Below are 18,300 nucleotides of genomic sequence, written 5' to 3' on the forward strand. Positions count from 1 at the left end.
AAGATGTTCAATATCACTAGGGTTGGTTATGTGAGGGTTAGGGGCAGAGCATATGATTTAGTGACGACACGGCAGTTTACCTTAGGCAGATGCAGCAATGGATGAGAATAGCACAAGATGGACGCGCTCTGCTGCCAGATTTTGTATGTTTCCAAAAGAGGAGACATGAGGTAAGGTGATTTGGAAATGTTTGCGATAGATCACTGTACGTATACAAATACATGATCCAACCCTTGCGGCAAATTTATATTTTCTTAACATTGCACTTGTGAAACTTATGAAACAATGTTTGGGGAGGTCAGGGGTGATGGTGATGGGTGCAATATTTCTGCCTTGCTTTCGAATGATTTTACAAAGTTTGTTGAGATTTTGTTTTGTGCACAGCTTATATGACGGCTGTATGTGCATTAATTTCACAGTTTTGAAAAAATAAAACTTGGGTGGCTATCCAGCAAATATGCGTACGGCTCATTGGCTAGGATCAACAGGCATGGTTTTGCAAATGTGGAAGTGTTTTCTTATTTGACAAAAAGAAAATAGCGTTACAGCTTTGGTGAATGAGCAGTAAGCTGTAGCCATGGGCAGTGGCAACATTGTCCAGGTCAAATAATAAGGTAATGAGCTGGACAATTTGGCTACTGGTCATGACCATGAGGGACAAAACATGGGGTTAAAGTGGCCATGTCCTCCTGGGACTGGCTTTGTGGTAAATTGGTATAGATTTCAAAAGGAAGAAAAATGTGCTTGTGGTAATATGGTAATAGAGCTTTCTTTTTGCCTTCTGTAGGCTGCCATGGAAAGCGAAGAGGGGTCCTGTATGGAACCCTGCCTTCCCTTTCCATGGTGGCCATCTTGGTAAAGGATTTTCCTTCCTACACCGGGACGCCGCAGTGTATCTTCATGTATACAAATTAATTGTGTGTTTGAGCCCTACTCATTTCCTCATTTATGTGCACTATGAGCTGAGACCAAACCCTAAGGAAAGTACTTAAAGAACATATGACAAGGTTAACGTCTAGATATATAGCACCTTTTTCAAATTTTAATATTCTGACTGTCATTGAACAAAACCACCTGGCCTATATATGTCATTGAACAAAAACAAGTGGGCCAGATATGTGATGTCATCAGTGATGTCATCAATGACATTTGTGATGTCATCTTTGATGCCCTGGGTGTTCGTCTTAGCAGTGCACGGTGGTGGCACGAGTTATGGTTGCTTAGCTTACCATAACTGGCGAATTTCAGGGGTTTTTCAATTTTACTTGTAACCATAACGTCCTTTTAACAATGTTTTTTATTGAATTTCATAGGTTTTTATTATTGCAACTTAACCATAACGTCCCTATAACAAAGTATATATATATATATATATATATATATATATATATATATATATATATTATATGTTGTTTCTTCTTATACACACACCAGATGTTGAGTTGCACTCTTTGACGCGTTTGCCATAAAAAGTCAGAGTCCATATGTAAACGAACTTCCTTTAATGTAGCATCTCAAAATATGATTTAAAAGCTATCAGCATATGGCGTTCCCACAGTGCGAATCCTGAAAGTTCGGCAGCATAACACTTTTCGCTACTGCCTCGTCGCTATATATATGTTAAAAGCAAGGACAGGAAACTCATTATGCATGCCTCTGTTCTCATTTTGAACCTGTTATTTGTTTCTTTTGCATAGGTTGGCAGAACAGTGAAGAATACCTCATATTTTGTGGGCAGCAGTAAAAATGGATGTTCTTCCTGTTAACAATGATCATGAGAATATATCTGAAGAGGAAGAGGATTTCTTGGCAGCTGGTGACTTGGGCGACGGTTTGGGTAGAAGGCCTGGTGGTGTTTATGATGCAACTGCCGTTCTAATGGTACACACAGGCAAATCTAGAAAGTGCTCTGATGTCAAAGGATGCAGTGCTGTACTGCCATGCAAGAAGGGCGAAGAGAGTGGAAAACACAGCTGCCTTCATGAGTTGTCATCAAAACGGAATGCAGTGGATGGAACGGCCAGGTGCAGCCGGCAAAACAGCTACGGTAGTGTATACAATGAACTTTCCTACAATTGTTTTTGTAGTTGCTTACAAGTTAACCTGGTTCACCTCTAAGGCTGGAGACATATGAAAAGAATGTGTAATTCAAGAACGCTTTGTCTTGCCGAGCTGTGCCAGATGCACTTTGTATAAAAACCTATAGAGCAGAGATATTTCTGTCTGAGTAAAGATCTCACATCACTCCCATTGGCAGCATTGGGCGCTCCTAACTTGATTAGGTAAATCCCCTGAGTGATCCCATAACATATGCTTAAAAGAGGACTTCCTCTTGCCTTTGACAAGTAATGACCTTTGCCTTGCAACCCTCAGTGAGACACCAGCGACCTTTGGGGTAGCTATCTCTTGACCCCAGCAGCATGTTTTTTGATTTGTTAAAGGGCATGCAATTATAAGGGCTCTACTTACTCTTTTTCAGCAGACGTGCCTTGCTTTATTTATTAGTTGGCAAACCTGTTGTGACGTTAGAGATCAGGTGTCATGTTCTCTCTCCCTGTAAGATGTTTCTTTCTCGATTTCTGTTCGCCCAGCAGTCCCATTTGTGTCGATTGTCTGTGATACATCATTGACTGTCTCTATCAGGTAACAGCGCATCCTTATCACATGGATGCAGGGATCTAAATTAAGATGTGCTAAGCAGGAGCTAAAATCTTCTCCTGGGTATCCAGTAATAACCAGTGACCAGGAGCTACCACTGGGGAACCAGGAGCTAGTACATAGCGTTCTGCAAATCCAACTTCCACATAAGATGCAAACCTATCTCTTTATCCATTATGTATTAGCCCTTATGCTTTAAATGTTGTATAGATGCGTCCTAATGCTTATTTATAGATTGTCCTAAATACAGAGTTACATTCACATAGGTGCGTTTGTGTGGTACCACTTGGCCGGGGGAGTCAAAAGTAGCTCCTGGTAGCTGTTTGGGTCAAGCTAACCAAGCTCTTCTAGACCACAAGAAGGAGCTAAATAGCCCCCATCTCCCCGCAATCTCAAACCCTGCAGACGTATAAGGCGTTCCATCAAAGACCACTTTGGTGTGCCGTCTGGCTGAAGGAATGGACTTTGAAAGCTATCTTTTTTTTGTACTCGAATGTGTACTGTCATCTAAGTGAGTAAGGACATGTACAGGTTAAGGGCCAACCTGCCTTTGTTCCTGCTTGTAGTAAGAAAACCTAAAGAAATGTTTCATTGTACAAGTCTCATGGTCTCAGTTTTAGGGCTTCCCACACCCTGTTTTGCACTTTTCAGAGCTAATTGGCAAGCCTCTAGGAAGTTTTTGTTCTGCGACCTTGTCTGTGGAGCCTCCCAGATGACCCTGGCAAGTCCCACCCCAGCGGGTCTTGTAGTTTTTCTCCTTTCTCTGCTACTCTGTCTTTTCCAGAATTCAAAGCTAAAGTTCAACCTTGACTGAACAAAATCAGTTATGCCAAATGCGGTTGACTGTCCCAGTACCTAAAGAGACTGGTGGATTTGTATCACCTCACTAGCCACAGATCTTTCTCAGCTATATCTTGCTTCTCTCTCTCTCTATGAGCGGGTCCTGCACCTTCTCCTTGATTCAGCTCCTCACCCTCATATCTCCTTCCACCATGGACCTCTACCCTTGAACCAAACCAGCCCTCTCCATTTTGCTGGCTTCGTCTCAGGTTTTTGTCCAATGTCTCCTCTCTTCTGCCTCCAGACACCCTCGAGTACCTCTACAAAACTCTTCCATCATGCTGCAGAAGTCAACTCCTTCTCCAAACTCCCTTGGTTCTAGTTTGAGAGGGTGTCTTCTGTTTCCTTGGGGGAGTCCCTTCCCTGAGGCTTGATCCCCGGAGAGTACTTGCAGCTGCGTTTGGGGAATTACTTAGAGCTGGGTATTGGCTGCTCTAACTTCCCCCAGATGAAGGTCATGTGTCGGTGTGTGTGGCAGGTCCAAGCCTTCAAATGGCTGGTCTTCCATCATGAATTTCATATTGTGGGTACTCTCTGGGTCAGGCTTGCTTAATTGCCCTTTGACAACTGCTGCTCGGGACCCTCTGCATCTGCCTGTGCACTGGCCGTGGGCTTTGGTGAGTGTCAGAACTGTTGGGTGTTGCTTTCGTGTTTAATCTGATGGCCCTGGCTTCTCCCTCAACTTCCCTTGGTTAAGGCAGAGGTGTGTTTACTCTTGCACAGACCCTTGTTTGGTTCCCGAGTTTCTTCTTTTCTTGCACTGATATTGGTTTCCCTGACGTAGAGCGGTGCAGTCATCGAACTGTTGATCTGTTTTAGAGTTTGCTGCAATACCCGGCGATCCAGGGTTAAGGTTTCCCTACCTTTAGCAGGATTTGAGCAGATGAGTAGTGCAATGCAATGCTGTCAAATTGGTCTGAGCAAATAGTGACTGAGCGCTTCTTAAGGGGCCCCTAGCTTGGGGTTCCTTAGTATGCGAATCCCATGCCATATGCCATGGAATCTGGGGATGAACAAAGGATTCCCCCTAATGCCCCTGTGTCCATCGTCGCCTCTAGGGAAAGCCCACTAGTTATCCCTAGAGCCAGACGGGGGACTTCATCACAGCACAAACTGTCGTATATTATTCATTTCAAAGTATTCTTTAGGACACACAGCAAAGCTAGATGTTGATACCTTTTCTGCCATAACCCTGTTGCGTATGTCTTTTGATATCTGCGAATACAGAGTAGCTTGGGGTTTGTAGAGTGATGTTGGATTAGGCAGAGTGATTGGATATCGCGTTACCCTTACCAGGCATTAAAACAAGTCTTCGGCGATTAGAGGACTCCTCTTCATGCCAAATATGACCCCAGCTTTTAGGCATAAGAGAAGATCTGAATCGAGAACACTTTCAAATGAATCCATTTTTCAGTGAGCTTGACTTTGTAAACATTTTGCAAGATGCTTATTAGCTGCACTGGACAAGGTGGATGGAGAGGCCTGCCTTCTTCAGCAATGTCAGTAAGAAGGCTAGCAATAGCACATATGACTGGGCCTTATGAAGTGGTGGTTTTCCAGTCGTTTGGGAGTTATGTTGTCTGAAAGAAAATTACAAATAAGAAAAAAAACTCTAGAAACAGAGAGTTTGTTCTGCCCTCATAAGGTCCTAATTCTGCGCCTGTAATTGCAGCAAATGCCTGCAGGTTGTTTGGGAAGGGTCCTGGTAGGAAGTGTGGGTGAAATTAATGTAGGAGGACCCGTAATTTTCCAAGAGTCAGTGCAAATCTAGCTTTCATACGAAATATGCCTCTTTACCTGTGTGTATGGTTTTAGAGTGGTGAGTGGGATCCGTTTTCAAGACTGCCAGAGAACTCCTAGCACCCTCGGACGTTTCGCTGAGATGGCATGTCATGTTCCTTGCTGAACAGAACCATTTCAGAAAACGGTTGTGTGTGCAGACGTCACTTTTCTGAATAAGAATACCTTTTTTGAATACAGCGCTTACTCTTGCAGATTTCTCGCTTTTAATATTCTGAAAGTTTGCTATCGCCCTTAAGAAACGCTTTTCACATATCGACTTCAGATGAATGAAAGGGTGAGTCATACATAGCGGGCTTTCATACCTGCGATCCTCGGTTCTCCATAGTCACGGTTGTTTACCTCACTTTGAAATGCTGGAATATTTGCAAACCAGTACACGGACTCCAAACTTCAAACAGAACAGGTCAATCTGCCGAAGACTCGGTGCCAGATGAAACGGAGCAAAGTGCTTCCAAAGAGCCACATTGAGACTTTCCAAATACGGGCTGGTTTGTGATCTTAACAACAGCTTGATGAGATTGATGGGATTCCTTGCACCGTGTGGAAACAAGGTAGGAGCACCCATTGGCCGGTTTAGGCTTTTTGCTGCCCTAGGTCCAACCTACAGCGCATACTTTTCTAGGTAATGCCCAAAACCTTCCCCAGACTTCACATTTTATCTTAAAGACATAGAAACACAAATATTGCATTGGAGGCAGGAAGGGTGTGACACTTTTTAACTTTTGATACTCTTCACACCACTTTGTTTAATTTGTACTTTTTAGTTTGGGTTATTAGGAGGCGCTTGTGTCACCTATAAGCCAAATGTACTGCATTAGAGTACAGATAGGGAGAAGTGGGATATGAGGAGGAACACACGGCTTGTAGGTGTTGTTTGGATATTTGCCCACCCATTGACTGGCCATCCGGCCCCTCCCCACCCTAAAATACCTCCTCATGCGAACTCTTTGAGTTCGATTTACTCAAGCCATACTATCAAACTTGGTTCTTGAAGTGCCTGCCAGTGTTTATTCAAAGCATTCTTTTGAGAGTTAAGGACTTAATTGGAGCAGTAAACCCTGCTACTGGTGTAATAAAAACGTCATAACAAGATCTGCCTTCTGCCACTCAATGTATAAGCACTATGCGTGTCCTTCACTGAAGCCCTCTTAAAAACATGCATTGGCAAAGCCAACAGTTTTGGCTTGCGTATAAGTATTGGGCAAGTGCCGTCGCTGCTATGAGATGCCCAGGTACTCGCACCATTTTGCACCTGCTAGCATCAATGGCCAGTTGTTTATTTTTAGTACAAAATACATTAAAATATATAACATAACTTAAAAGCGGCAGGAAATATTTTGTAAAGCATCAATCAAGTCAAATAACTTTTAATTAACACTAACAGATGGCGGCCACCATTTTGGAAGTAAAAATGGCTGACAAATTCAATACACAATACAAATGCTGGTAAAGTGTGCAACAAGGTCTGTGGTTTAAGGTGGAGATGGGTGGGAATGAGAGGGTAATCATATAGATTTGGTTTAGAGATGGGCGTTAAATGGGTAAATGGGTGTGACACCTAGGCAAAGAACACACATCCATATGTCATCTGTATTGAAAAGCATTAGAGACCCTCATTCAAAGCCCCTATTTGAAACAACAGTTTCGGCTTAAAGGTAGTGCTTTCAGCAACACTGTATAGCCAAAACTAAAAATTAACAAAGATAACACGCTCCCAAAAGATTTCCTGTGTCATCTTCCATGCCTTACATATTCTTGTAGTGTTAATTTCCCTATTATAAATGCTTGTACGGCAATGCAAAGTAATGTAAACTTAATTTAAGCTGCTTAAAAGTCAGGACTTGTTTAAAAGCCTCACCCACAAGGGGCATTTAAAAGCTCTGTTAACTCTTGCACTGCTTCAAAGATTTAAAGATGCAATCTAAAAGTGTCTGCAACATTATACCTGCTTTAGTCATTGTAGACACAGAAATACACGCAGAAGGTTAAGCGGAAAGTTAATGTTTGCATTTAGCAACCAGGTGCGGCTTTATGCCTGTGACTAAAGATGTCTATCGGGGAGCAATATTTCTAATTTTGCCGTGTTAGTTAGGGTTTTAGGCCACTAACTGCCATGGGTGAATGGAGGAAGTTCATTAAAGAAATCAGAATTACGTCATTTTGTATATGTTAATCTAATTTGCTTAGTGAAGTAACATTTTTTGAAGTTAATGTATTTCCTCTCATCTATATTCCCACTCCATCCAGTTGGGGGTACCATGTGTGATCTTGGGCACTGACTAAGCCAATGGTTCCTGGTTTGTCAGAGGATGGATAGCCATGTATTTTCCCAGAACAGGTTACTTGCCTGAATAACTGACACTTGTCAAATTTTCCCCACAAAGACACAGGCTGCATTCATAAATAATTTCATTTAACTTTGTCATGTGTTGGCCAGATCATTTCGGTTTTTATCAATACACAAATATGATACCGTTTTCCAATTTGTATTTAAGGTCAAAAACAAAAGAGCCTGATAACATTCAATCATATATTTCCAGAACAATAATAATACATTTCCAATATCCACAAGATATGCTTTCACATTATCCATGTTTCAGCGTTAGTTAGCATTTAGCAGACAGCCTGATGGAGGTCATGAAAGGGAGGGTCTCTCTCTTTCTCTCTCTCTCTTGCTCTCTCTCTCTCTCTCTTCCTCTCTCTCTTTCTCACTCTTTCTCTCTCCCTCTATTTCTCTCTCTCTCTCTCTCTCTCTCTCTCTCTCTCTCTCTCTCTCACACACATACTCGCGCAACACACACACACAATACACTCATATCACTCGCACAACACACACACACACACACTCACTGTCACTGACACTGACCGTTTTAGCTCTCAAGTCCCTAATATGATAAAAGAACCCTAAATCTTGCTGCCCCAAACAAATCTGGCGGCCTAGGACTAATCCTTGAAGGCCTAATTATAAATACATTGCTAGAAGCACCACTGTTGCACATCCCAGACTTGAAGCCATTACTTGCCCAGCTGTGCACCCTTAAATACATAACGCCCCGATTGTCGGGAATTTGCACGGCGTGGTTGCACATGCTATTAGCTACTGACTTGATATAAGTAAGACCAGGCAAACGTATGACCATGGGGACCGTAGAGGCAATTTTCAGCAGAGCCTGGAGGGTCTGCAACTCAAGTTTCTGTCTCCACAGGGTACTAGAGACGTGACAGAAACATATAGGATATGTCTTCTAAACTCATTTTCTGTACTGGAGCAGGGAAATCATCAGCCCCATGCATGAGAATTACTCGATGAGCAACACTCAGTGAATGAGATAAATGGCTTAACCATCCATTGGCTTGATGGTGAAGTCTGATAGAGCAGCTAGACTGCTACCACCTTGGCCCTCACTGTAAAGGACCAACATTCTGTAGGCCAAAAAAAAGGAGAAAACTAGGACCAGTCCTACAAACAAGCCGCATTTGTGATTTATTTGCCTTATGACAGAGCCATTTGTCTTTCATTCAGGATTGAACTAAACACAGGTACTGCCCAATTCTAGAACTGTCTGTCCATATGCCATTGAGGTTAAGTAATATTTGCATGCCATTGGCATAATGTGAAATACAAAGCAATATTTTGAATGTATTGTGTCCTCCCACGTATTCCTTATCTTTGATAAATCCACTTCCAGCTTGCTGGCCTCAGAAGTTTTTTTCTAGTAGAGGGCACTGCGCGTCGACGTCCCTCGAGGCGGTGTCCCTCGAAGGCCTCTGTATTGGCGCCAGCGTCATCATAGGTATATATAGTCTTGCGCAGCGTCCGTTGTCAGTTCCGTTTTTCTCCAGCTAAGTGGGAGGAATTTAGCAAAGCAATGCTAACGGTCTTGGAGAACACGCCCTTGTCCCCCTCGGAGATTCCTGGAGGTGATACCCCGGGTGAAAGACCCCAAAAAAGAGAAACGCAGCGAGTCGTCTACCTCAGCAAATAAAAACCCTTGAGAGCGTCATGAACCCTAGATTAGAGACAAGGGTCCTTCGAACAAGACGGCGTCGTCTAAAGCGCTTTCGAAACGTAAGACAACGTCATCGACCCCGATGAAGGAGAGACCATCGAAGCCTCATCCCCCGACTGCACCATCGGCACTCGGGGCGTCAAAGGATCCTTGGAAAGCATCGAAAGGGCCTTCGGCCATATCAACGACATCGAGTAGAATTCCGAGTCTCTCAACAACATCGAGACCATACTCGAGTATATCAATGCCGTTTGTAAGTTTGACGAGACCTATGACGTCTACATCAACAACTACAACCCTAACTCAAGCAGTGTCAACCAATATGACTCCCTCATCACTTGAAATGGATTTTACCCCTCACCCACGCTCTAATTACTTTGTCTTCTATGAGGAAGGCGAAGACTCTGATAATGAAAGGCCGTTTTGCTTAAAAACTACAAGAGTTCCTATTCCAGAGGAGCTAATATCAGAGGAAGTCAGATTAAAAGATCTTCAGGAGTCTTTACATGATGCCAGTGGCATAGATACGTCTCCAGAGGCTGTCTCCTGCAGACCAGAACCTGGGGAGCATGCAGACATGTCTTATAGAGCTCTTATGGCGAGAATTATGGATTTCATGGGGTGGTCAGCACCTGCACCCTCTTTCCAACAAGATGACTTAACAGACATCTTAGATAAAGGACCTCAAGAAGACCCTATAGTTCCTTTTCATGCAGCATTACAGAGAAAGATAACTACAAATTGGGAAACACCAAAGGTTCTCCCTGCAGTAAACCAAAAGCTCTCTGCGGAGTACAGAACATCGGCCTCAGATCCTCTGTACTTAACTAAGCATCCAACCCCAGAGAGCTTGGTAGTACAGGCTGCGACTTCGTCAAGCAGTAAATCGGTGTACCCCATGATACCACAAGATAGAGATAACAAGAAATTTGACGCCATGGCCAAAAAGGTCTTCTTGGCATGCACCATGGCACTTAAGTCAGTTAACGCCACTTGCACGCTAGCGAGATTCAGCTACACCCTTTGGGAGTGCGCTTCATCAGCGGCTGACTGTCTCCCAGAAGGGGAGGAACGAGACGCATTCTTGAATATCATCAAGGATGGGAAGGATGCAATGTGCGAGTCCCTCCAAACAGGTCTCGACTCTGCTGACAGCATCAGCAGAGCCATGTCGGCCAGTACCACAATCCGCAGATATGCGTGGTTGCTGAAGTCTGGTTTTGCTCCTGATGTACGAGCCAAACTTCTAAATATGACCTATGACGGCACCTCTCTATTTGGCAAGAAAGCTGATGACAGTTTGGAGAAATTGCAAACCTCCAAAACGTCAGCCAAATCCCTTGGGGCTGCAATTAGTCAAACTCCAAACCACCCCACAGGTACGTCATGGAGGGGAAAACCGTTTCGTTTTTACTCTGCATTCGGAAAAGGCAGAGGGCAGCCAGCTCAAAGGGGCCAGAGACGATTTACCCTTGGTGGACGGGTCAAAGGTACCAAGTACGCATCAGCAGGTGCTGCCTTACCCTCGGCATCTGCGCCAGCCGCCCCAAAACCCCTCTGAGGTCTCTCCTTACAAAACACCAGTAGGAGGAAGCTTAACTCAACATCTGACATAATTGCAGGCTATTACGCCAGATGCTTGGGCATTGGAAACAATTGCCCAGGTTACTGCCTGCCTTTCCAACACACTCCTCAGAGTCATCCAGCTTGGAGCAACTCTTTGAAGTTTCCAGACCCGCTCCTTATGGAGGAGATTTTAGACCTGCTAGAGAAAGGTGCCATAGAACCGGTACTTGTAGCGGAGATGAAGAAGGGTTGGTACTCCCCTTACTTCCTCATACCAAAAAAGGACGGAGGATTAAGACCCATCTTGGACTTATGAGAATTAAACAAATTCCTCAGGAAGGACAAGATCAAGATGGTAACCCTTCCACAGATCCGTTAGGCCCTCCAGCTTCAGGATTGGTTGGTATCTGTGGACCTTCAGGATGCTTACTTTCATGTGCCTATCCATCTCAAGCACAGAAAGTACCGAAGGTTCGCCAGCCATTGGCAGCTCTCACTATCAATTTTGGGTTCTGCCATTTGGGCTGACCTCCACCCTGAGGGTCTTCACCAAGTTAATGGTGGTTGTGGCAGCAAGGATAAGGAGTGGAGGGATTGATGTCTACCCCTACCTGGACGACTGGTTGATCAGAGCAGTGTCCCGGGACAACCTCAGATCCATCTAGATTATGTTCGCCACTTCCTCCACAAGCGGGACTTCTCCCTCATCTTAAAGAAGTCACAGATGATACCATCACAGAGACTCCAGTTCATTGGAGCAGTCCTGGACACATCCCTGGGAAAAGCCTCACCACCACAGGTGAGGGCTCAAGATATTCTACAGATGGTGACCAGATTTCTAAATGCCTAGCGTCTACCAGCTTTTTATTTATTTAATTTATTTTTTTATCATTATTATTTTTTTTAGGTTGCTCGGCCTCATAGCATCCTGCATTTTTCTAGTGCCAGAGGCTCGCCTGAGAATGAGATCTCTCCAGTGGGCGCTAAGGACCCAGTGGTCTCAATTCTCAGGAAGAGTGTCAGATCTCCTATACATCACAAACAGAGTAGCACGAGACCTTCAGTAGTGGACTTGTCGGGAGAACATCTTGAAAGAAGAACAGTTTTGGCAACCATGGCCGGAGATAACAGAAGTCACGGATGCCTCACTCACGGGGTGGGGAGCCCATACCAACGTCTTAACCATCAGCGGTCGTTGGTCTCCATCGGAGTCCGGACTACACATCAACCTATTAGAGCTGAGAGCAATCGGACTAGCACTGAAGGCTTTTCTGCCATCAGTACAAGGCAAATAAATTCTGATAATGACGGACAACACAGTAGCCATGCACTACCTCAACAAAAGGGGAGGCGTAGGGCCACTGCCACAGGGAATGCAGCTCTGGTTCTGGGCAATTCAAGAAGGAATCTCTCTATTAGCAGTTCACCTAGCCGGAGAGAAGAACACAGCGGCGGACGCTCTGAGCAGGCAGACCAGTCTCCCACGAGTGGGAACTAGCTCAGGAAGTCCTTCAAGAGATCTTCACCCTTTGGGGAACCCCTCAGGTAGATCTGTTCGCAACAAGCGTCAACAGGAAATGCGAACGATACTGCTCAAGGGATTTTCCCCTGAGAGGAGCTCTAGGAGATCCGTTTGTGGTGGACTGAGAGTTTCCACTTCTGTACGCGCTTCCTCCAGTCCCCGTCATTCCTCACGTAATAAGGAGGATCAGGAGATTCCAGAAACCCATGATTCTAATTGCCCCAGATTGGGCCAGGAGAACGTGGTACCCGGATCTTCTAGACATGTCCATCTGTCCTCTGATTCTTCTTCCACAAAGAGAGGATCTTCTCTCGCAAGAGGAAGGTCAGGTTCTCCATCTGGATATCAGGACTCTCAACCATCACGCTTGGTTTCTGAAGGTTGAAATACAAAGATTGGGACCTCCCGGATGATGTAATGGAGGTGTTGCTTTCGCCAGAAGGCCAGCAACTAAATGTTTATACCGCTGCCGTTGGAACAAATTCTGCAGCTGGTGTAGAGATAAGGATATTGACCCTTTTTCATGTAGTACACAGATGGTGTTATCTTTCCTGCTATATATGGCAAATTAAGGACTTCAAGTTGGCACAATCCAGGGTTACCTCCACGCGTTATCAATCTTTAAACGCATGGCTGAAGAACCCTGATATTTTACGTTGCCTCTAGTCATTCAGTTTCTGAAAGTGTTGACTAATGTCTTTCCACCAACTCCTTTTTAGGTTCCCCTATGGGATTTAAATGTAGTCTTAACATTTCTAATGGGCTCCTCATTTGAACCTCTTCATTCCTGTCCATTAAGGTTTCTCACTCTAAAAACAGTCTTCCTAGTGTCCAGGCCACCAGTTAACGTGCGTACCAGGCCATTTTACGCATGAAAATCTTGTAAATACGACAGCTTTATTATTTTCCTGTGTACATTTACACACAGGTTTAGGGCAGATGGCAATGCAAAGGTCGGGTAACGTCACAGAACAAGACGTTTTCTTTTGATTTTTATCTACCTCCATGTAATTGCAATCTACCTGCAATCCTCCACGGAATTTATTTCTCGGAAGCCTTTCAAAAAAAGAAACTGCACACTGTGATAAAAAGAATGGATTCTTTCCATTCAGCTTCTGCTGTGTTGATGCTCATGGAGCTAACAGAAGCACTGTGCATATTTATTTTCCTAGATTTTTAGGATTGTTTAATGAATAAGATGGAAAACTAAGTTGCAATTGAGAATTAATATTTTGTAACATATTATGCTTTTTTCCAGTGAAAGCAAACCAGTATTACACAATTGTATTTTTCAGAATTCCGGTGCTGTGTGCATAATCACGCAGAGGCACTTCATTTTTACACTTATCATTTAATGTACACTCTAATTATAAAAACAGTGTGTAAAATGATGACTATGCACAGTCTAGTTTATATCCATTCACCCTTACAGTTAATGGGGTACATTACTATAAATGGTCAGTGGCAGCAGAGTCTCTGCTCAAGAGTGATTGTCATTACACAGGTGTTCTAGCCTCTCAAATATTCAAGACTACAATTAAAACATCCAAAACCTGACTCTCCAGGAAGTACAAGCGCTGTTCAAAAACAAATAAATGAAAGTTACGTTGGTAATTGAAATAGAAGCTCAGCAAAGCCTGTCCCTGTGATAATCCAGATAGGTATTGAACTTTATGTAGCGCTTCATGAATGGTTTGTCCAACATTTAGACACTGTGATTATTATACCTCAGTCGATACTCAGTTAACCAACCTCTGAAGGATGTTAGCCAATAAGATAGCTCAGCTGGTTGAGCACTCGTTGCTGCAATCTGTGTGTGATCTGTAGGTTGCACGTTCGAATCCCGGCAAAGCCAACTCAGCCTTTCATCCTTTCGAGGTTGATAAAGGAGTACCAACTTTGGTTTGGTGATAATTGTGATAAATATGTTCTATGTACAGCGATTTGCTAAAAGTGATATATAAATAACCATTTGACCATTAGCATGGATTCCTTGCCTCTCTGCACTGTTGTATCAAACCATTAGCCTACCATTAGGTAGTAATAGCTCCAGGAAATGAGGACTTTCATTAAACATCAAAAGACAATTCTGCTATCAAACCTCAAAACACACAATACAATTCATGTTTGCTTTACTGTATAATTAGATTGGTTTTTGTGATTTCAACATTTAAATCTATACAGGAGGGATCAAATGGCCAGGCCTTAGAGAAATAATAAAAAGTGGATTCTGTCACAATGCAGAAAGCTGCTGCATAGTAATGATTTCCATACAGTTTTTGCACATGTTGGCTGGATGTCACATCCGTTTTACTCTCTTGCAAAGGTGAAAAGTCATTTTTACTCTCTTAAAATTACATTTACTCTCAAAGTTTAAAAATCAGGAGTGAAATACTCCCACCTCAAAATCTTATCTGGAGCACTGCTGGTGGCTCTATCTTCTGCCAGAAGAGTGAGCGAACTACAAGCTTTATCTTGCAAACCTCCACATACAATCTTTCACAAAGATAAATTAGTTCTTCAAGTGAAGCCGAATTTCCTCCCAAAGGTTGTCTCATAATTTCATATCACACAAAAGATAACATTGCCTTCATTTTACCCTCCTCCTCACCCAGGAAAAGAGGAAGAGAGATTGCACAGGCTGGATCCAAGGTGTGCCTTGAGTTTTTACATTAACAGACTTGCAAGGATTAGATAAGCAGATCAGTTGTTTGTGGGGTATGCAGGACATTAACTAGGTTTACCTATCACGAAACAGACCATCTCAAGATGGATAATTCTAACTATCATAGAGTGCTATAAATTGTCAGGAAAAGAGCCTCCTCAACACCTCAGGGCTCATTGAGCCAGGGGTATTGCAGCCTTGTCAGCACTCAAAAGACGAGTTCCAATTAAAGACATCTGTGCGGCTGCCACATGATTGCCCGCACATGCTTTCACCAAATTCTACAGTCTAGAAACCCCCACTAGCCAGGGGACTAAATTTGGGAAAGCTGCACATTACTGCTTTGGGAGTCCATCAAAGATGAGGAATACGTGGGAGGACACAATCCATTCGAAGAACAAGTTACTTACCAACTGTAACGTTCTTTCAACTGGATGTTCCTCCCACGTATTCCTTATTGCCCCTCCCATCCTAACCCGCAGTAAAACGTCCCTTGTAGTTGCAGCCTACGCGCCTTCAAGTGCACTAAACATCTCATACTGGGCAACACAGCAGCTAAAAACGGAACTGAGCAACAGACGGTGCGCAAGACTATATATACCTATGATGATTTTGGCGCCGATACGGAGGCCTTTGAGGGACACCGACTCGAGGGACGTCGATACGCAGCGCCCTCTACTGGAAAGATTATTCAAAGGCCAGCAAGCTGGAAGTGGATTTATCAAAGATGAGGAATACATGGGAGTAACATCCAGTCGAAAGAACGTTACAGTTGGTAAGTAACCTGTTCTTATCTGACTAAGGAGTTGAGGCCGCAGACAGACATTGAAGAGCAGCGTCAAATGTTGTCTATGGGTCAAATAGGACCAGTGTGGCTAGTCTGTCAAAGTCTCTCAACCTGTATTCACAGCGATCCTAAACTGCAGTCTCAGCCCCTCAATATGAATGTCAACCAGACGGACACCCGTGAAACCGTCTCAATCTCAAGGAGTATTTGGATGTGTCACTAGCCTCTGCAAAATGCCTCATAAAAGCAAGCTGAGAAATTGGTTGGTAATTTTCAAAAGGCATATGGTTGCAGATAGCTTTTTAACATGCAAGTAATAATTTCGGTTTTTCAGGAGTGCTGACCCACTCTAATGTCCAATGAATTAGGCAGTAGGCTAGGTAAATTAGTCATGAAAAGATGCATCCCCTAGAGCTATTTATAGTACAAATCCCTTGATATTTTGCATCCAATTCTGTAGGATTATCTTTTGCGCATGGTTCCCAGTGCACTGGCACAGGCACGGGAGACAGATGTTGTGATGAACTATATGTGGCCTTATAGACTGTGTGAGTGAGGAAGTGAATGTTTTTTCAGGATACGTAATTCAAGAGTGTGTGAGTCGTTTTGTATCACTGATGGGTCACTGTTACCAAGTAACCCCCACTTCATTCTTCACCAGCATAATCCTTTGTCTCAGGCCAAACGAATCTTTGATTTTGTATTAGAAAGTCTTCTTTGGATAATCAGTCCTTTCATTCTTGGTAGATGATTTTAAAGGCAAGTTTACCCTTTAGGTCAGAACCCCATCTGCCTGCATCTTCACAACATCTCTGTGATGCCATCTCACCCCACCTTAACAATAGTCACCATTACTAAATAACTTGGACCGCTAGCACACTACTTCCAACCATGCAAACACACTTAACTCCATACACACCGCCAGACACTCCCACAGATTGACATTTTGCCCATTTGTTAAGTATGATTTCCCGGCATTAGCCAACATCAGCAAATCAACAGGATCACCAGAAGACCATTTCCCACCAAACAGTGGCAGAACCATCCTGCAACACATGGAGTGCTCCAACCTTTTAGATTTCACTGAACTGCTTCACTGAACAAGAAATCATCCCCAAGCTCTAAAAACAGAGTGCACCAGACCCCTCTTAAAAGAACAATGATAAAACGACCACCCCTGCCAACTACTGCCAGTGTTAAGCTGGGCTCTTTGGAAAACGCTTATTTGTTCTTGTGGAATCGAGCAACATCCTACATTAGTCACAGCTAGTATTCGGGCCATTGAGAGGAACACAACCTACCCTTTCAACTATCTGAGACAGTCTGAAGAACAATTCAGACTGTGACACCTTTTGCACCGTCATATTTCTAGGTACCTAGTCTACCTTCGTCAAAATTAGCCACAACACCATGACCAATAGACTAGCTTAAACAGGGTGTCAACTACAACTGTAGTCTTGCCCCTGAAAACATCACCTCTTTACTTTTGAATTCCTCCGCATTCAGCTTTACATTGTTGTAGGGTAGCCGCATTTGAATCCATGTTCCTTTCCTCCTCAGCCACAACCACCATCTTTTCAAAGTCCTCCAACTTTGAACCTACTGATCTCACCTAACAAAATATTTTTGGACATCAGGGTCAAGTCCTTATGGAGAGAATTAATTGATTAAGGGGTATCCAGACATTGTTTCGAAAACATAGTTTCGAATGCAAAAGTATCGGAAAAAAATGCATCGAAAAAATGCATTTTTTTGTAGGTAAAGTTTTTTTTTTTTTTTTTTTTACTATAACGGCTTTTAAGGGGTAAAAAAACAGGAGTTTGGGGGACCCCCCATTAAAAAAAAATGCATTTTTTCGATGCATTTATTTTCGATACTTTTGCATTCGAAACTTTTGCATTCGATGCAGTCACTAGGAACCGATTAAGGGAGAGTTCTTTCACCACTCATCAGTCCCTGCCCCTTGGGGATGTCTGCCATTTCTGTTTCCTTGGGACTTAGTTTGTAAATGCACTGCTGGTAGCCTTCTCCCTCCTCTCTATCCTATTTAGAGGGAGGAGAACACACTCCTAAAACAGCTGCCAAAGCAGCACTGTTCACTGGGGTCTGCTTTACATAGGCGGTGCTGCTGCAGAGGCCAGTACCTCCAACCTGGGATGTGCCCACTGCAAAGGGTCTATTGTTTCGCACGCATACACTTCAGAGAAGAAAGGACCTGTTAAAACTATGCAGATTACACTCCCCTAATAGGCAACTTGACCTAGCCTAAATATGAACTCTGATCTACGCCTGGATTACCATTAAAAAGATTAACATTCAACACTTTATAAAACAGAAATTATGAACTGTCCTCTACAGACAGTACACCCCATCGCAACTGCTTTGCCAGATTAATTGGGTTACCTGCCATCAGCCCCAGAAGGCCGAGAAAACCCCTATTCTAGAAAAC

The 18,300-nt window shown here is 43.4% G+C and overlaps 1 protein-coding gene across 2 annotated transcripts in view; it reads left to right on the forward strand.

Annotated features, from left to right (window-relative positions):
* Nucleotides 1-18,300, forward strand: part of CCDC125 (coiled-coil domain containing 125) — a 1,024,365-nt gene that overhangs the window by 52,389 nt on the left and 953,676 nt on the right. Inside the window, exon 2 of one of the 2 annotated variants that reach the window (XM_069627541.1) lies at nucleotides 1,698-2,047. In XM_069627541.1, the coding sequence (XP_069483642.1) occupies nucleotides 1,747-2,047 (301 nt within the window). In that variant the 5' untranslated portion in view covers nucleotides 1,698-1,746. Of the gene's footprint in view, nucleotides 1-1,697; nucleotides 2,048-18,300 lie in introns of those variants that run through there. The other variant, XM_069627542.1, reaches the window with a different exon arrangement.

Source organism: Ambystoma mexicanum, chromosome 6p (genome assembly GCF_040938575.1).
Source record: "Ambystoma mexicanum isolate Mex_15411 chromosome 6p, UKY_AmexF1_1, whole genome shotgun sequence".
Classification (NCBI taxonomy): Eukaryota; Metazoa; Chordata; class Amphibia; order Caudata; family Ambystomatidae; genus Ambystoma; species Ambystoma mexicanum.